This window comes from Sus scrofa, chromosome 8 (genome assembly GCF_000003025.6).
Source record: "Sus scrofa isolate TJ Tabasco breed Duroc chromosome 8, Sscrofa11.1, whole genome shotgun sequence".
Classification (NCBI taxonomy): Eukaryota; Metazoa; Chordata; class Mammalia; order Artiodactyla; family Suidae; genus Sus; species Sus scrofa.
In genome coordinates, this window is record NC_010450.4 from 44,486,656 (window position 1) to 44,507,758 (window position 21,103).

Here is a 21,103-nt window from a genome sequence, read left to right on the forward strand (position 1 = left end):
AGAAGATCTGAGAAGACTCCAGGAGTCTCTAAATGCTGCAAAATACTGGACTGCAAAAAGAACAAAAGAAGCAGTGTTACAGTATCCTTATGAACTGAAATACCCTTGTTATAGAAAAACAATAAAAACTGTAGAAAAGGGAGTTCCCATTGTGGCTCAGTGGGAACAAATCCTACTAGTATACATGAGGATGTGAGTTCCATCCCTGGCCTCTCTCTGTGGATTGGGGGTCCGGCATTGCCACGAGCTGTGGTGTAGGCTAGCAGCTACAGTTCTGATTTGATCTCCAGATTGGGAACTTTCATATGTAGCAAGTCAGCCATAAAAAGCAAAAAAAAAAAAAAAAAGAAAAGCAAAAAAAAAAAAAAAAAAAAAAGAAAAAAAAGGAAAAGGAAAAGAAAGCAAAACTGTAGAAAAGTAAAAAATCAACAGAAATCACTTACACATAAGCCATAGCAAAGAAATCCCATTCAGAGTGTTCACAGCAATATTTTGTCCAATAGCAGTTAGTCCTGAAGGATTAATAAATGGTATATTTGTGTGACAGTGCTTGTTTTAGCAAGGAATATATATCTGTCTCTATCAAGTGAAAAGATAATTAAGTAAAAGTGTTTACCTGGTGCTTTAACCAAAAGGTCAAGAGAACAGTGGTCTCTACTGGTGCTAAGGGTAAGGAAGGAAAATATCTTTAGTGGCAGAACTGGATGGATTTTCTTTCCTCATTGCTCAGCAAAAGTTCCTGGCCAGGAACAATTGGAAACAATCTAAATGTATCTGTGAGCAAGCTGAGAGAGTTAACACCTCTGTACTGGGTTGTACTGCTTCACTGATATAACTGTTAAAGACCAAGCCTTCAAGACATAAGATAGATGATGGGGATTAGGGGGCAAGCAATGCTTATCCGCACAGCTATTCATTCATTCATTCACTCCTTCATTCCATCAGTATGTTGTGAGCATCTCCTGTGGCCAGGTACTGTCGAGGTCCCAAACATGTAGTGGTGAGCAAAACAGGTATCCCCTGCCCTTTTGGAGCCTCTATTCTAGTGGAGAAGACAGTTAGTAAGAAAAAGAGTCTAGTAGCAAATGCTTGAAAGACATCTGAGAGCTCATGCAGAGGCAGTTATTCTCACTTCATTGCTGATCCCTCTACTGCATGAGTATGTTTTACAGAAATACACATGGCCCAGAAATCCAGGGTTTCATAGGTTTTAATCTACACTGACTTGCTGGTGTTAGTAAAGGCAGAGTAACTTTATACAAAATAAAAGGCCCTTGAGCAATTGAAGCTTCTTAAGTTCACCCCAGGCCGATCTGCCTCCTTTATGGTCTCCAGTTTAATGTTCTCTTCCTCTCCCCCTGATATAAAAGACTGCTGAGAAACAGGCTAGCGTTTCCCTTCCCAACATGATCCCCACCTGCCAGGCATCTGGCTCTTTGTCATTGCACACATCCCCAGGGCCCTTGCTCAGAATCTACCCACTGGCCCAGCCTCCTGCCAACCTTTTTTTTTTTTTTTTTGCATCCTGAGGCAGATGTATCCTACCCATCTTATCTGAATTCTAACCACAAGACCACCAGGGAAGGTACCATCCTTATCTGAACTGTCAGAAAAATTTTTCTATGTGCTCAAAGAACGTTCTCTTCTTTTTGGCTCTTGCACTTTCAAGAAATTTCACATTTCTTTTCTAAGCTCCAATGCACTTTAAAAATCAAAAGTTCTTTCATAACTCATTTTATTAAAACAGGAGCCTGGTCTATTTTGCTTAACTCTACTGTCTCACTTGACCGGTTAGAAACTCCAAGAGAGATATAAATAGTTCTTAAGGAAAAAGGAATTTCACAACTTGGGACAGAGCCAGAGAATTCTCCACTGTCCTCTGGGTAAACTACAGAAAGAATCAGTGGCTGTATATACACATAGATGCATATGATTTTTTTTCATGGAATGCAAAGAAATTGGCAGCACTGCTTTACTGACAGTTTACTTCCCACTTATCAACTGGTTAGAGAGAACGAGCTGTTAAGAGAGATTAATGGTCAACCAGTATTTGAAACTATGCAGGCTGACATACAACTATTTTGCAATCTAGGAAAATTCATGAAATACTCACAAATCAATCAGAGAGAAGAACACCGTAAGTATTGGGCGAAGACTATTAGTTCCAAGAAAGGAAATTAGTACAAGTTTGGGGAAATCCAGGATTCATTTCAAATCAGTGATCAGCGGACCTTGGTGACAGATTGGATTTAAGGGATAAAAGAAGGGAAAGACAGATACTTGGGAGATTTCTAAAGCAAACGTGAATGGTACGTGAGAGGTAAGTGTGCACTTAGGGGATGGGTGGTCTGTCGCTGGGGTGGCTGGTGGAAGCTCTGTGGAAGGATTTGGAGTCACTTGGCTAGAGCCCTGCTGAGACTGAAGTACTTGGCAGTGCATCCAAGGGATTTCCTGACCCTGAGGAAATGATGCCCACAATCCGTCCACAGAAAACGTGACTTTACCAAACAGAGTCTCCTATTTGGGCTCCAGCTCAGCTTGATTCTGTTTTGTTGTTCATCGAGCCCGCCCCTGCAAGGGCCAAGCCTGTTAGCCACACATCCCACATCCCCACTCAAGTTAGTCTGAGCGCTTTGCTTCTCCCTGAGCAGGAATATCCTAGAGAAAGTCAGTTCCCTTCTCCATAGTGTCAAGCCTCTACACTTACCATTAAAGTAATAACACTTCTGCTTCCTTATAAGAAGGGTACAGGACAAATTTTTATAAAGTTATGAATCTTCAAGAAAATAATTATTTAAGGGAACATATAAAACTTTTCTTTTCGATTTGCAGTTTGAGCGGCTGAACCTTGCCCTTCAGAGAACACTGGCGAAACACAAAATAAAGGAAAGCAGGTAAATTGAATCACTTCAGTTGTGTGACTCTCCTGTTACAATAGCTGGCACAGCTACTGATAACCAATGCTTAATGATGTATCAGTGTAATTTGTTTTTTTTTTTTTTTTTTTTGTCTTTTGTTGTTGTTGTTATTGTTGTTGCTATTTCTTGGGCCGCTCCCTCGGCATTATTGTTGTTGTTGTTGTTGCTATTTCTTGGGCCGCTCCCGCGGCATATGGAGGTTCCCAGGCTAGGGGTTGAATCGGAGCTGTAGCCACTGACCTACGCCAGAGCCACAGCAACGCGGGATCCGAGCCGCGTCTGCAACCTACACCACAGCTCACGGCAACGCCGGATCGTTAACCCCCTGAGCAAGGGCAGGGACCGAACCTGCAACCTCATGGTTCCTAGTCGGATTCGTTAACCACTGCGCCACAATGGGAACTCCAATCAGTGTAATTTGAATCACTTTGGTGTACCAGGAACTAGCCTAAGTGTTTTAGCTGCCACTAGTCTGAAAGCAGGTGAATTCACTTTTTACATTTTATATATCAATAAACCCATGGTTCTATAAAATGTCTGGGATCATATAGCTGTTTAGGAAAAGGCAAAACTGAATATCAAGCCTGGATTTTTCAGAGCCCATGATTTTAACTTTATTGCCCTGTGCTGCTGCTTTTTAGTCAGCTCCCAGATGGCCTATTCTTTCCCACTAAGGGGTCATTTCTGAAATATTTAACAAAGGTAAGGCATGGATCAGAACAGACTCCTCGATTGAAGAGCACTGCCAAGAGATTGGGGCCGGATCTCAGGGCTACCTTCATCCTCCTGTTCCCCTCCAGCCTCCCGGAAACCCTCTCACCTCAACCGTAGGTTAAACTTTTAGCTGCTGGATCAGGAGAAGGGAAAGGGTGGGGAAAGCAGGAGGAGGGCAGTTCAGGGAGATTGGGCAGCAGCTGTTATCAGTCCTTAGGAAGGTGTTTCACTGTTTTCCTAACTAGTCTGGTTATACTGGTTGCACTGGCTGAATATCAGTTCCATTAATACTTTTTCCTTCTACTCTGTCTGAAATTTTCTTTAAGAAAGCTTTTTGTAGAGGCATCATATATAAGGTGATTTTTTGTAAAGCCTGATTTTTTTTTTTTTTTTTTTTGGTCTTTTTGCCTTTTCTAGGACTGCACCCACGGCATGTGGAGGTTCCCAGGCTAGGGGTCTTATCGGAGCTGTAGCCGCCCGCCTACGCCGCAGCCACAGGAACACCAGATCTGAGCTGTGTCTGTGACCTATATCTCAGCTCATGGCAACACCGGATCCTTAGCCCACTGAGCGAGGCCAGGGATCGAACCCGCAACCTCATGGTTCCTAGTCAGATTCGTTTCCACTGCACCACGACAGGAACTCCTGTAATTATTTTTTTTAATTGCAAGTTCCTATGTGGTGCAGCAGGTTAAGGACCTGGTGTTGCTGCAGCTGTGGCACAGGTTGCAACTGTGGCTCAGGTTTGATCCCTGGCCTAGGAAGTAATTTCCACATGCCATGAGTGCAGCCAGTAAAACCAAAACTATATATATAATTTGTATGTATACATATATTTATGTGTATATATGTATATTTATATATACACATTTGTATATATACATGCATTTGTATATATATATTTGTATATGTACATATACTTGTATGTATATGTATTTGTGTATATATATATATATATATATATATACATTCGTCTATCTCTATATATACGTGTATGTGTGTGTGTGTGTGTGTGTGTGTGTATAGCACATTTACTGCTGGTGGATAACTTGATTTGCCCTCATTTTTGTTTTTCTGAAATCAAAGGATTATTTCATTTGCAAACAATAACTACTTGAGTTCCAATGTTCAGAATTAAACTTTGAAGCTTTGCAGACTAGTACCATTGTTGGGAATATTGTATAAATTCATTCATCTGTCTACTGCTCAGGAGTGGATAATCTGCTCTCTGGATTATCTGTGTTTAATTTTGCTTGCTGACTAACTGGTCCCAGACTTTAGGCAGCAGGCAAGCTAAGAAGGGGTCACAGACAGGGCCAGAAGGAGAGAGTGTGAATCTATGTGTCTGACAGCAGCTTTGTTTACAGAGTGATCTGGAAAGCATTCCAAAACGCCTCTGACCTTAATTCTCAGTCAGTCTGATAAGATAGCCAACGGGTCCTGCAGCTCTGCTACTGGGTCTGTCTGCCTAAGTCCTTGGCAGACAGTTTACCCAAAATTCATTCTCAGGGATTTGTGTCCTGAAAACGTTCCTAAGCTAGATGCAGATATTCAATTAGGGTGTGTTCCCAGAGATGTAGCTCTTAAAAAAAAAAAAAAAAAAAAAAACCCTCAAAACTCAAAAATAATTGGAAATCTTGGAAAAGATTTTGTCACCTTCCTGACTCCTTAAAGAATTGATCATACTTTGAAATTATCCTAATGATGATTCCACTGTTGAAGTAAGAGGAGGCATCTTTTTTCTTATAAAAAGAAAACATTCTGCTGATGTGCTAAAGGGCTTCTCTGCTTTTTTTCTCTAGTTCTTGGTTATATTGGGCTTTTTTCCCCCATCCTTTTGGCAGGTTGTCTGAAATTTCTCCTCCTGTTAGTTTGCCCAAAGCCAAATATACTTTATTCCTTTTTCTACACTGCTTATTATTTTACATGACTTAACAAGCAAAAAAGCCAATATGTTAAACAATAAACTGCCCCTAAGGAAGGACTGGAGACCGTCCCCCCTTCTCCCCCACCCTTTTTTTTGGCCACACCCACAGTATGTGCAAGTTCGTGGGCCAGGGATCAAACCCACGGGCATCACAGCAGTGACCTGAGCCTCTGCAGTGACAGCACCATATCCTTAACCCTCACAAGGGAACTCCCCCACACCACCTTTTCTAAGTGAATGAGTTTTAGTACAGTTGTGATGATACCTCTGTGGGTTGGTTACACAGAGAGCTTTTGCTTTTCTTCTGTTTTTAGGACCTTTTGGTCATATCACAACATCATGTATGAACTCATGTCTGGTATGTGTGTGCCTGTGTGCACAACACACCACACATTTGCTGGTGGACAGGCAGGCTTACACCTTCTCCTTTTGAGAAAAAATTTGAAGGTAGAGATAGGGAACTTACTTTGAAAGGCAGTAGGATTAACAAAGCTTTCCTGGAATTGGCAAAACAGTTCTCTAAGCAGATTTGCTCTCAGTCTTTAGGAAAAAAATCGAAGTTACTGAAATGAGAAAAAGAAGCAAATCTAAAGACTAACTAATATAATATATAATGAGGGGTTTTGGGATAACTAGATTCAAACTAGACGTAACACCATATCATAATCCTCAGCCTATTTAGATAAGGATACATTTTAACTAGTATTTTATCCAACAATCCCACTCCTGGGCACATACCCAGACAAAACTATAATTTGAAAAGATACATGGACCCTTATGTTCATAGCAGCTCTATTAACAGTAGCCAAAACATGGAAACAAATGTCCATTGACAGATGAATGCATAAATATGTGGTACATACATACAATGGAATATTACTCAGCCATAAAAAATGAAATAATGTAATTTGAAGCAACGTGGATGGGCCTAGAGATTATCATACTAAACAAAATAAGTAAGAAAGAGAAAAATACCATATGATATCACTTATGTGGAATCTAAAATACAATACAAATTAACATATCTACAAAACAAAAACAAACTCACAGATATAGAGAACAGAGTAGTGATTTCCAGAGTGGAAGGAGGTATGGGAGAGAAAGTTTGGTAGTTAGGGATTAGAAGAGGCATGCTATTTTAATATATAGGATGGATATGGGGGGTGGGGGGATGTGCTTGGGCTGTGGGATGAAAATCCTGTGAAATCAGATTGTTATGATCATTATAAAAAATTTAAAAAAATAAAGAGATGTCAATTAATATAAAAAATATATATAGGATGGATAAGCAGCAAGATCCTACCATATAGCACAGGGAAATATATTCAATATCCTGTGATGAACCGTAATGGAAAAGAATATGAATACAAATATATATAATGTGTATATATATATATATGTATGTGTGTGTGTATATATACATATACATGCATACATAATATAAAACTGAACCGCTTTGCTGTACAGAAGAAATTAATACAACATTGTAAATCAACTACAATAAAATTAAAAAAATAATAATTATAAGAAATATACTTTTTTTTTTTTTTTTTGTCTTTTTGCCATATCTTGGGCCGCTCCCATGGCATATGGAGGTTCCCAGGCTAGGGGTCTAATCGGAGCTGTAGCTGCCAATCTATGCCAGAGCCACAGCAACGCGGGATCCGAGCCGCGTCTGAGACCTGCACCACAGCTCACGGCAACGCCGGATCGTTAACCCACTGAGCAAGGGCAGGGATCGAACCCGCAACCTCATGGTTCCTAGTCGGATTCGCCAACCACTGCGCCATTACGGGAACTCCAGCAATATACCTTTATGTGTTAAGTAGCCAACAGAGCAATTTTCCTTCTCATAAATGTTTCCTTTTGAAACTTCTCTAAATGTATCGTACTGTACTGAAATCTGTTTAATATTTTAAATTTATGCTTATTTGTAATCTTAGCTTGTCTAATAGCAAGCTGAAACACAAATAGAACTTGGATGTCTTTCAATATGCTTTAGTAGTTTGGCAAATTTGGTCATAATCAGTTATCACCATCAGAAATCATCAAGTGTCTTTTTGAATTATAGTTTTGTCCAGATATATACCCAGGAGTAGGATTGCTGGAACATATGGCAACTCTATTTTTAACTTTTTGAGGAACACCATACTGTCTTCCATAGTGGCTGCGCCAATTTACATGTCTACCAACATTGTAGGAGGGTTCCCTTTTCTCCATACCCTCTCCAGCATTTATTATTTGTAGACTTTCTGATGATGGCTATGTGACCAGTATGAGGTAGTACTTCATTGTAATTTTGATTTGCATTTCTTTAATAATTAATGATTTTGAGCATCTTTTCATGTTAAAAAAAGAAAGGAATCATCAAAAAACAATTAGGCAGGAATTCCCGTCGTGGCACAGTGGTTGGCGAATTCGACTAGGAACCATGAGGTTGCGGGTTCGATCCCTGCCCTTGCTCAGTGGGTTAACAATCCGGCGTTGCCGTGAGCTGTGGTGCAGGCTGCAGACGCGGCTCGGATCCCGCGTTGCTGTGGCTCCGGTGTAGGCTGGCAGCTACAGCTCCGATTCGACCCCTAGCCTGGGAACCTCCATATGCAGCGGGTGTGACCCAAAGAAATAGCAAAAAGACAAAACAAAACAAAACAAAACAAAACAAAAAAACAATTAGGCAAATGTGAATCAAGTTGTCCAGATGAAATTACTAAAACCTTCTATCAATCAAAGTGTATAATAATATACTGTCAACTTCTATACTACATAAAGCAGTGCGGTAATTGAATGAGGAATAGATTTCATTAGTTACTAGTTTTTATATAAGATCAAGAGTAAAAGTTTAAGGTAATGATGTCTGAGAGTTAAATATATAGAACCTGAAACTCAAAAGCAGGATATACTATGTATTTGGTTTAGAAAATAAATAAACTACTTAAAAGTGAATCCATCAATACAGTGATGCTTCTGCATGGCTGGGTAATCAGAAAACCCTAGGATGTCTTATTACAATCCTTTTTTAGGCCATTTCATACCCCTGGTTTTCTGCCAGTGCAAACTTCTTCTACCTTTAGCCTATGTAAAGCTAACTTAAAAGGTAAATATACTTTATAAATCTTTTTGTTTTTTGTCTTTTCTAGGGCTTTACCCACGGCACATGGAGGTTCCCAGGCTAGAGGTCTAATTGGAGCTGTAGCCGCCAGCCTACGCCAGAGTCACAGCAACGTGGGATCCGAGCCGCATCTGCAACCTACACCACAGCTCACAGCAACACCAGATCCTTAACCCACTGAGCAAGGCCAGGGATCGAACCCACAACCTCATGGTTCCTAGTCAGATTTGTTAACCACTGAGCTACGACGGGAATTCCCCTACTTTATAAATATTGATAAAGGAATCTATATCAGGTGTATTTGGGGGTTTCCCAACATTATTTTGGGTTCGTACTGTCACTGCTCCCTTTCCTGTGAACTTGACACTCAAAATTTGCCTCTACAGAAAAGGTAATTTAAATTATGTTCTGTCATCATTTCTATATGTTATAATCTAAAATTTTAGCATTCACTTGTCAGTTTATAATTTGAGATATTGAAATAATTTCAGGAAATCTTTGGAAAGAGAAGACTTTGAAAAAATAATTGCAGAGCAAGCAACTGCAGCAGGTAATAGAGTTAAATGCATGTGATTAGGAAATAATTATACTTGTAGATCTAACATTTTACCCTTAAACTAAGATTTTTCTATTCCTGTAAAATATTTACCTGTAGAACTAATATTTTCTTCTAGAATATTCATATTTATTTGTTGGTAACTTCCGATGAGAATTATTAAATATCATGTTTTGTGTTAATGTAAAGAATAACTCTTTTTCATAGTATATACCTTTGTTTCACCTAAAACATTTCCTCTTCCTATAATGTTTATTTGCTGAGAAGTAGATAAAACTGACTCGGAGGCTGACTCATAGACATTCACATGCTTTGGTCTTGAACTTAACTAAATGTCCCTCATTTATGCCTGAAAAATCCTATGAAACAAAGTAAAATAAGTAAATTTTAATAGGTTAGAAGCATTTGTAGGGAAAAAGGGTGAGCAGTGCTCTCATATTAATAATTAGTTTCGGGGAAACAAGCAGGTGAGTGACTTTTTCCTACTGTCTTTTTCAAAGTTTGATTTCGAGAGGTTAAATTTTTCTAAAAGTACAAAATATTAAGAATTTGATAATGATGATGATGGCTGACTTATACTGAGCCCTTCCTCTGGGCTGGGCACGATTCTACAGGTAGACCCCAGGAACCACAGCAGTGCTGTGAAGAAGGCACTCTTGTTCTTCATGAGTCACAGATGAGAAGGGTATGGTACACACAGTTTAAAAAATAAAGGATAGAATTAAAAATTTTTTAGATAAAAACTATTAAAAAATAAAGGAGACTAGGCAAGGAGAAATCGTAGAAAGAAAATAATGTATTCCAAACACATGTTCTTTCAGGTAGCACTGATCAATAAGTATGCTATTTTACTTGAGAAAAATTGCTTTATACCATCGCTAAGGAAAATTACAAAATTAAGTTTCACTTCCAGTGATTTCAAATTAATTCCTGTGTCTGATGCTTATACACCTGGAAGCTCTCCAAGGGGGCCAGTACCTCTTCACCAACATGCACTACTAATTTTGTTGTTAACAAGATAGGAGAGCTTTTTCTGAAATGGACTTGATCCTATAATTCCAATTGTTTCATAAAGTTTCAGGGAGATAAAAAGTCATATACTATCTCCAATTTATCATTCTTTCATAAATAACTGATTTGGGATTTCTATTCAGACTTATTAGAATTTTAGAAATTAATTCAGGAGATCATTTGAATATAGGTGGTTAATTTTGGTTCAAATTCTTATTAGCAGATAGAAGGCAAATTAAATCGTCAGATAAAACAATATTAAAACTAGTAGTTAACAGCACAGCCCTTCCAAAATGACGCATTTGATATGGCAGAAAATGTACTATATACTTTCAGGAGTTCCAGTGGAGATCATCAAAGAATCTCTTGGTGAAGAGCTTTTTAAAATATGTTATGAGGAAGATGAATACATCCTCGGTGTGGTTGGAGGAACCCTCAAAGATTTTTTAAATAGCTTTGGCACCCTTCTGAAGCAGAGCAGTCACTGCCAAGAAGCAGAAAAGAAGGGCCAGTTCGAGGATGCGTCCATCCTCTGCCTGGATAAAGATCACGACTTCTTAAATGTTTATTATTTCTTCCCTAAGAAAATCACTTCCCTGATTCTGCCGGGCATCATTAAGGCAGCTGCTCACATACTGTACGAAACTGAAGTGGAGGTGTCCTCCATGCCCCCCTGCTTCCATCACGACTGCAGCGAGTTTGTGAATCAGCCCTGTCTGCTATACTCTGTTCACATCAAAAGCACCAGACCGTCCCCATCCCCCGGGGGGGCCCAGTCTTCGCTGGTGATCCCTGCCTCGCTCTTCTGTAAGACGTTCCCCTTCCATTTCATGTTTGACAAAGACATGACAATCCTGCAGTTCGGCAATGGCATCCGAAGACTCATGAACAGGAGAGACTTTCAAGGAAAGCCTAACTTTGAAGAGTACTTCGAGATCCTGACTCCAAAAATCAGCCAGACCTTTAGCGGAATCATGACCATGTTGAACATGCAGTTTGTTGTTCGGGTGAGGAGATGGGACAACTCTGTGAAGAAATCATCAAGGGTAAGAGAAACAGAAAACTGTTTTGAATAATATGGAATAAATGATTTCATATTTAAAGACTAGAAGCAAAAAAAGCTCAAACTGTATGTATCGCTTCAAATGTTTTAATAAGATGTTTCAGTTTAAAACAACTCTAAAATACTTTTAAGGCTGGAATAAATATAAAACATGATTATTTTTGTACTCATTGCTTACTTAACCCATTACTCCCACAAATATTTGTTGAATACAGTCTACCTTTTAAAATCCTTATGGAGGAGTCCCTGTTGTGGCTCAGTGTGTTAAGAACCTCACTAGTATCCATGAGGATGCAGGTTCACTTGCTCAGTGGATTAAGGATCCGACATTGCCCTGAGCTGCAGTGCAAGTTCCAGATGCAGCTTGGATCCAGTGTTGCTGTGGCTGAGGTGTAGCCTGGCAGCTGCAGCTCTGATTCCACTCCTGGCCGGGGAATTTGCATATGCTGCAGGTGGACCCCTAAAAAGAAAAAAAAAAATCCTTATGGAGTATTTGGTAACTGAATCAGAAAAAAAAACTTTATAAAAATAGGGTTTCAATCATCAGGAAATAGCTGACTTAATTTGGAATAATAGGAGGAGTTTTACAGCAAACAAGAATGTCTTGTTTCTTATAGGAGGCAACTAAATGGATTTTTGTAGTCAATATTTAATAGACATAGAAAAAATCAATAACTTGTTTGATTAACTCTTAGAAAATATGGGGAAAATGTTATGCTCTCATCTTAAAATAGAGTACCATGGTAATTAATTAGAAAGTTTGCAAAATCATAGTCAATAGTACAAGCAGAGCTCAGAGAGAGGCTTAATACACATCTAACTTTTAGACACACGTAACCCAGCAGAGACACTGTTTTGTTACTTTTTTATCAAAAAAAGTACAATTAAATGTTTAAAAAACAGGGAACCCTTAAAGGTCTTCATTGCAAAATCAAAAACTTTAATTTTATACATTTTCATTTAAGACAAAAAATGCTATTTACGACTTCTTTTTTTAATCCATGAACAACATATTTGGGCATCCTTCCATGTCATCAGATACAGACCTGGTTCACTTTTTCAAAGGCTGTGTAGTATCCCGTTGTATGGTTGTTCTGTACTTTATTTAACCTTTCACTACTGAAGGGTTATCTGGCCTGCTTTTGACTCTCTGCTGCAGTAAACACACATATACACATTTGCTGCACTCATACGAGTAAACCTTGTGATCCAGGATGGTCACATGAAGCTTCCCCTTGCTCTGGGCTCTTTGGTACAGTCCTTTCTGCTATTGTTGCTGACAAAAGAATGTATTACGAGAGGCGTCAGTGTGCCACATAGTTAAAAAGCTTTGAAGCAGGAATTTTTTGCATCGTTGATCAAAAATCATGATTTCTATGTAGTGTATATTCCAATATATTCTTCAAATGTCTGCATGCATTTTATTTTATTTTATTTTATTTTTATTTTTTACTTTTTATGGCTGCATCTGTGGCATATGGAAGTTTCCAGGCCAGTTGTTGAATTGGAGCTGCAGCTGCAGGCCTATGCCACAGCCATAGCAACACCAGATATGAGCTATATCTGTAACTTATGCTGCAAGTGTGGCAATGCCAGATCCTTAACCTACCAGGGATCAAAGCTGCATCCTCATAGAGACTACATCAGATTCTTAACCCACGGAACCACAATAGGAACTCCCCATTTTAAAACTCATAGTAAATTCGAACTATAAGGAAGCATATTGCTTTTTTGTTGACAAGTAGAAAAAAAATCAGGCTTAAAAATAAAAGGGTTATCACTGTATCTACTTCCTCACTGTCTCAGAAAGACATTGGAAACTTGAATAAGCCACAACAGTTGGTTCTGCTTGGCTACACAGGTGATGGACCTCAAAGGCCAGATGATCTACATCATTGAATCCAGCGCGATCTTGTTCTTGGGGTCGCCCTGTGTGGACAGACTGGAAGACTTCACGGGCCGAGGGCTCTACCTCTCTGACATCCCCATCCACAACGCGCTGAGGGATGTGGTTCTGATTGGAGAGCAGGCCAGGGCTCAGGACGGCCTGAAGAAGAGGCTTGGCAAGCTGAAGGCCACACTGGAGCAGGCCCACCAAGCGCTGGAGGAGGAGAAGAAGAAGACAGTGGACCTGCTGTGCTCCATCTTCCCCAGCGAGGTGGCCCAGCAGCTGTGGCAGGGCCAGGTCGTGCAGGCCAAGAAGTTCAGGAATGTCACCATGCTCTTCTCAGACATCGTGGGTTTCACGGCCATCTGCTCCCAGTGCTCGCCGCTGCAGGTCATCACCATGCTCAACGCACTCTACACCCGCTTTGACCGGCAGTGTGGGGAGCTGGACGTCTACAAGGTAGGGGGCAGGGCAATGTCCCTGTACAGGCCCTTAAGCCCCATGCTGGGAGCAGGCATCATGCACTAATCATGCGAGTGTTCTCCGGCCAGAAGTCACTCTGAATCTGCCCAGAGACGGATATGATTGTTCCATGAAAGGACTGCCACTTAGTCTTCCCAAAAAGTAAGCACAGAATGGAGGGGGGTGGGCGGTGACAGAGTGAGACCCGTGGGAAGCTGAAGTTTAAAAGTCAGTAAACCTCACACGACCTAACGCTGAGTTGTGTTACTAAATTTGAAACTGTTCCAAGTCTGACTTAGACAGGAAAGATGTATAGCCTTTCTGTCTGCAAAAGTGCAGAAGTGTGAGGGTTATACACATTGCCTTTAAGCAGATTAATTAAGTACAGAGTAATGTGACACTTTTCATGGCCAGGTAACAAATCCAAACCACCTGCTTAAGAGGTTGTTGTACAGAGGCCAAGGACAGAAGGAAGCTGGTCTTCAAATTTTGTTTTCTGCCTTCCAGCTCAGTAAGGAAAGGAAGTTAACTTCTCACTTGTAAAACTGAGAAAATAGGAGTGCTCTGGTGGCTCAGCAGGTTAAGGATCCAGCATTGTCACTGCTGTGGCTCTGGTTATAGCTACGGTACAGGTTCAATCTCTGGCCCGGGAACTTCTGCATACCATGGGTACAGCCAAAAAAATAACAATAAAAAAGATACTAGAATATCTACCCACAGAATTTATCTGCATGAATAACATGTATTATAAACCATAATCTCCATAAACAGCACTGTTATAAAAATTATGGTAAATAATATCTGTCATTCACCAGTGGCAGGATTTACTGAGTCCCTACAGTGTACCAGGCATCATTTTAATCACCGGGGGTGCAGAAATTGTCCCTGAAAGGTAATAACGTATTTTTTTAAAGTACATTATTTTTTAATGTAACTTGTTAATAGGAGAACTAATGAAGAGATTTTGTGTTCGCCTGTTTCTTTAGAAGTACATTTTTTTACTGATATATTTTGCATTGTCCCACGTATTGGCATTAGGAATAAAGCATGCTTCTCATTTATGTGGCTTGAATCATCTTTTAATTTGCCACATAAAGATCTAACATTTCAGAGCCTAACCTGATATGACATGAATAAATTATTGAAAAGGAAGCAAAAATTATTTATGGGAGTACATAAACCCCTGCTTGGTTCCAATCTAGATGCTCAAAGTAAAACTTTCCTTTTTAAAAATCTCTAACAGGAAATTCCAGACAGAGCTATGATTCCCTTGTGGGGGGAGGGGTGGGAAGAGGTTCATGTATAATTACAGATAAAATAATTGGCTTCAGTTAGGTTCAGCTGGATGGCCTCTTGTGGAATTCACTCTATTTATTTGTAGACAGTTTACATCTTGAGATGTCTCCTCCCTCAGAATTGTGAGAAGGAATCTTCACTCTCTTTTTTCCAAACTGCTGTGACTGCTGGCAGAGGCAGCTCACTTCTACAAGTTTCACTGTGTTGAAACTGAAACATTGAGTTATTCCTCTCAAGTGCTCAGAATCTCTGCTTCTCATTACAAGGCTGGGAGCACACAGGTACCCTGGGTAACCCAACTGCCACTCCACTGAGTGGGTCTGAATCCTCACTTCATGAAGAAAGCATGAAAAAACCTGGAGATGCTGTGAATACACAAGGAAGGATGCTCACCATGGAATAAACTTAAGATACAAAGAATGTTTATCATGGGCTGACCTGTGCATGCTTCAGCTTCCAGTGCATAGCCAGGCTTATTTATTCCAGGCCCTGATTGTACCAGGACTTTACTCAGTTTTGTTTTCTTTGTCTCAGTCAGTCGTTTCCGCTTATTTTAGTATTTATTTATTTTTTAAATTTAAAGTATAATTGATTTTCAATGTCGTGCCAGTTAATGCGGTACAGCAAGGTGACATGTACATTCTTTTGTTTAATGTTATCTTCCGTCATGGTCCATCCAAGGAGGTTGGACATAGTTCCCTGTAATGTATAGTAGGACCTTGTTGTCTATCCATTCTAAATGTAATAGTTTGCATCTACCAACACCAAACTCCCCATCCATCCCACTCCCTCCCCCCTTGGCAACCACAAGTCTGCCTTCTGTGTCTGTGAATCTGTTTCTGTTTTGTAGATAGGATCATTTGTGTCATATTTTAGATCCCACGTATAAGTGATATCATATGGTATTTATCTTTCTCTTTCTGACTTACTCCACTTAGCGTGATAATCTCTAGTTGCATCCATGTTGCTGCGAATGGCATTATTTCATCCTTTTTATGGCTGAGTAGTTTTCCATTATACATATGTGCTGCATCTTCTTAATCCATTCATCTGTCTATGGACATTTAGGTTGTTTCCATGTTTTTTCTATTGTGAATTGTGCTGCTGTGAATATTCAGGGACATGCATCTTTTTTATTATGATTTTTATTACTCAATGAATTTATTACATTTATAGTTGTACAATGATCATCACAATCCAATTTTACAGGATTTCCATCCCACAACCCCAGCGCATCCCCCCACCTCCTGCACTGTCTGCTTTGGAAACCATAAGTTTTTCAAAGTCTGTGAGTCAGTATCTGTTCTGCAAAGAAGTTCAGTCTATCCTTTTTTCAGATTCCACGTGTCAGTGAAAGCATTTGATGTTGGTGTCTCATTGTCTGACTGACTTCACTTAGCATGATAATTTCTAGGTCCATTCATGTTGCTAAAAATGCCAGTATTTTGTTCCTTTTAATGGCTGAGTAATATCCCATTGTGTATATGTACCACATCTTCTGGATCCACTCCTCTGTCCATGGACATTTAGGTTGTTTCCATGTCTTGGCTATTGCAAATAGTGCTGCAGTGAACATTGGAGTACATGTGTCTTTTCGAGTCATTATTTTCTCTGAGTCGATGCCCAGGAGTGGGATTGCTGGATCAAGTGGTAGTTCTATTTTTAGTTTTCTGAGGAATGTCCATCCTGTTTTCCACAGTGGTTGCACCAATTTACAATTCCCCCCAACAGTGTACTAGGGTTCTTTTTTCTCCACACCCTCTCCAGTACTTATTGTTTGTAGACTTTTGGATGATGGCCATTCTGGCTGGTATAAGGTGGTACCTCATAGTGGTTTTGATTTGCATTTCTCTAATGATGAGTGATGTTAAACATCTTTTCATGTGTTTTTTGGCCATCTGTATGTCTTCTTTGGAGAACTGTTTGTTTAGATCTTCTGCCCATTTTTTGATGGTTTTTTTTTTTTTTTGGTATTGAGCTGTAGAAGGTGTTTATAAATTTTGGAGATTAATCCCTTGTCAGTCGATTCATTTGCAAAGATTTCCTCCCATTCTGTGGGTTGTCTTTTCCTTTTGTTTAGGGTTTCCTTTGCTGTGCAGAAACTTTATAGTGGTACCTCGCTATAGTTTTGATTTGCATTTGTGGAGCAAATTACGTGGAGCATTTTTTCATGTGCCTGCAGGCCATCCATATGTCTTCCTTGGAGAAATGTCTCTTTAGGTCCTCTGCCCATGTTTTGATTGGGTTATTTGTTTTTTGTTTTTGTTGAACTATATGAGTTGTTTGTATATTTTGGAGATTAAACCTTTGTTGGTTGAATCCTTTGCAACTGTTTTTCCCATTCTGTAGGTTGTCTTTTTGTTTATGGTTTCCTTTACTGTGCAAAAACTTCTAAGTTTTATTAGGTCTAATTTGTTTATTTTTGCTTTTATTTCTATTGCCTTGGGAGACTGGCCTAAGAAAACATCTGTAAGATTGATGTAAGAGAATGTTTTGCCTAATGTCTTTTCTAGGAGTTTTATGGTGTCTTAAGTCTTAAAGCCATTTTGAGTTTATTTGTGTGCATGGTGTGAAGGTGTGTTCTAACTTTACTGATTTACATGCAGCTGTCCAGTTTTCCCAGCACCATTTCCTGAACATACCATACATTCTTTTTATATCATTCTCCATCGCAATCTATCCTAAGAGATTGGATGTAGTTCCCTATGCTTTACAGTAGGACCTTGTTTTTTATCCATCTCACTGTAATAGTTTGTATATACCAACCTCAAATTCCCAGTATCTATTTATTGATTGTTTTAGCTAATATTTGCTGGTCCTCCAGCATTTGCCACTGTGAGTGGGTACAGTCCCTCTGAGAAGAGTCCAGTGGTCGTGGGCAGAGGAGGGACACATTGACCAATGCACAGGACATATTCCCTATGACATGACAGGTGTGAGTCCATTCTCACCTGTGTAGGGGCCATAGCAGCACAGAGAGCAGCACCAAACACCTAGCAGAGGTGATGGTACCCCTTCTCCTAGTAACACTTACTCAGCCTCTAGGACATGTTACCCTGCACTGAGCATGTCTCTCATTGCTCCTGGGAAGCCTTGCTGCTGGGTTCACCCACCCATGAATGTTGTGGGCCCCAGTGATGTAGAAGTCAATAAGACAGGCAAACACCAAGAGCTTGCATTCCACTGAGAGAAAGGAGGACGACAAGTGTATGTGCAGATTTACACACTCTGGTTGCCGTGCTATTCTGGAAGGATTACAGAGCAGGTGAAGGGTGAGATAGGAGGGGGCATTTCACACAGGCCAGCCCCCAACAGGCCTTTCTAGTGAGGTGAGCTTTCACAGAGCCTGATGAAACCAGGGACAAGCCAAGTGGTTATCAGCAGGGGGATTGTTCCAGGCAGAGCAATAGCAAATGGGAGCGTGTTTGGTATGTTTAAGGGGAAACAGGAGGCCAGTGACACAGGGACAAAGTGAGTGAGGAGGAGGATTAGGAGATAGAATCAGGGAGCAGTAGGAAGGCAAGGAAGGAGCTTCAGGGGCCTTTTAAGGGCCCCAGGATTTATTCTGAGTGAAATATCACTGAAGGATATCCCCCTTTCTCCGTCCCTCCCTCTCCTCCTCCCTCCAGATTGGAGGCTTTGGACAAGAATGATGATTTGATCCAATAAGTTACAGTAAATATTTAGAGGAGAAGAAAAATGCACCAATTGCAATTGGGTGGCTTATTTATGGATTTAACTTAACCATTAGCTTTCTGTACTCAGTGTGCCAGACAGATAAAAATCACTCATAACAACAACAATCACAACAGTGATAATAATTGTACATGACATTTATATAATTCTTTAATTTCCAATAGCTTCCTGACACAGTTGTTTCTGCTTCCTGGTTGATATCTTGGTTTCTATACCCATGATTAATATTCATGCAGATGGATTACTCATGCAGATGGATTGTTGCCAGGAGAATCCCAAAAGTTCTCTTGAAGGAGCTCCCACTGTGGCACAACAAGCTTGGCAGCATCTTGAGAGCGCTGGGACATAGGTTCAATCCCCAGCCCAGCACAGTGAGTTAAGTATCTGGCATTGCTGCAGCCTCAACTTAGTTTGAGGCTGTGTCTCAGATCTGATCCCTGGCCTTGGAGCTCCATAAGCTGCAGAGCAGAAAAAAAAACAAAGTTCTTTTGAAAATCTCAAATATCAGTTTTAACCTGGCACATCCTTACTAAGTTCATAGGACATTGATTCAGTAGTGACTTTGTTTGAAACATTGCTTCATGCTGAGAGGATATAAAAGCATCCAGTATCTTAAACAGCTTATTTTATTATTTTATTTTATTTATTTTTATTTTTATTTTTATTTTTTTGCTTTTTAGGGCTGCACCCGCAGCATGTGGAGGTTCCCAGGCTAGGGGTCAAATCTAGCTGTAGCTGCTGGGCTACTCCACAGCCACAGCAACACAGGAGCAGAGCCACATCTGCGACCAACACCACAGCTCACGGCAACGCCGGATCCTTAATCCACTGAGCAAGGCCAGGGACTGAACCTGCATCCTCATGGTTGCTAGTCACATTCGTTAACTGCTGAGCCATGACAGGAAATCCTTAAACAGCTTATTTTAAATTCAAAATTTATCATTCACTTCTACAAAGCCACTTTACATGGTAGAGAAAAAAGGGGATCGAGTGTGAGGGGCCACTGGCAAGCCAGGGAGCAGAAACCCCTCCTGATGTTGTGTTCATAGGACAGTGATGCCTCTCAGCATAGAAACCTTGTGGATCTCCTGGAAAGGAAAGTTGTTTCTAAGAGTCTGTGATTTACTGATATTCCATTGCCTAATGCTGAGATCTCTGCTGTCTGACTTTTAATTTCTACTCTATGATATACACCATGATGCTTCCTCGGCTTCTATTTGAAATGAAAAATCTGTTGTGTGCAGGTGGAGACCATCGGTGATGCATACTGTGTGGCCGGGGGCTTACACAAAGAGAGTGACACCCACGCGTTTCAAATCGCACTGATGGCCCTGAAGATGATGGAGCTCTCAGATGAAGTCATGTCCCCCCACGGAGAACCCATCAAGGTGAGGCAGATCACATGCTGTCCAGGAGCTGTCCTGAGAGTAAATGCTGGTTTCTTATTTCTCAAAAGAATGGTGCGACAGTCAGGGTTTATTCAGACAGCAACTTCCAGCTTGTATAAACAGGAGGAAATTTATCACATGGGTTTTTGTTTTTTGTTTTTTGTTGGTTGGTTTGTTTGTTTTTATGGCCACATCTGCAACATATGGAGGTTCTGAAGCCAGTGCCACAGCCATGGCAACACCTGATCCTTAACCCACTGAGCGAGGTCAGGGTTCATACCCCGCATCCTTAGGAAGACAATGTCTGGTCTTTAACCCGCTGAGCCGCAGTGGGAACTCTAGTACATGGTATTAAATGTTCACTTACAGGACCAAATAAGCCATCTGTGAGTTGAGCTTTCAAAGAATGGCTCCCCAAACCACATTTCAGAGTCAGAGCTTCCTCCTCGAGCTGGAAGCTGGCTCCAGAACTTTACAGCCACAGTCAGTGATGAAACCATGGTGTTGAGAAAACCACTGTCTCTGGACTGGCTGCAGAACAGAATTTCACCTACTGTGATTTCAATCAGCAACGTGGAAATCCTGCATCATGACTCTCAGAAAATGAGGGACTGGAAACTGGGCTCCCTGCTGAGCATGTGATGGGAAGCACCAAGGCTTTCCCAGCTATGCTCACACGTGTGGGCAGCGGAAGTGCAGGCAGGAATCCAGACTACCAAAACTCATGCAAGGGTATTTGATTCACCCAGCCTGAATACAGCTAGAAACTTCAAGGGAGTTTGGAAAATGTTATGTTTACTTTTCCAATCCTTGCAGGGGGGAAATTAGACTAGAATGAATGTGGACTGCTCATTCGCCAGTGCTTTCCAGAACACATAAAATTCCAAAATGTGTAGATGAGCCAGATCCCAGAATAATAACATCTTATTGCAGATGAGAAAATAGAATTAACGTGCTAGGCATCGTCTTAATAGATAACACATGAGCAGAATATCTTTATTTGTCCCACGTGTAGGGAATCTACCACTTAATTTTTGTAAAACAACCAATGACCTTTAGAAACAGGCCTTTGAAA

The 21,103-nt window shown here is 40.4% G+C and overlaps 1 protein-coding gene across 6 annotated transcripts in view; it reads left to right on the top strand.

Moving 5' to 3' along the window:
* GUCY1A3 (guanylate cyclase 1 soluble subunit alpha) overlaps positions 1-21,103 on the top strand; it is a 71,980-nt gene that overhangs the window by 37,898 nt on the left and 12,979 nt on the right. For all 6 annotated transcript variants that reach the window (XM_021100507.1, XM_021100510.1, NM_001018033.1 and 3 more), the window contains 5 exons: positions 2,833-2,894; positions 9,160-9,218; positions 10,572-11,281; positions 13,160-13,645; positions 19,885-20,028. In XM_021100507.1, the coding sequence (XP_020956166.1) occupies positions 2,833-2,894; positions 9,160-9,218; positions 10,572-11,281; positions 13,160-13,645; positions 19,885-20,028 (1,461 nt within the window). The remainder of the gene's footprint in view (positions 1-2,832; positions 2,895-9,159; positions 9,219-10,571; positions 11,282-13,159; positions 13,646-19,884; positions 20,029-21,103) is intronic.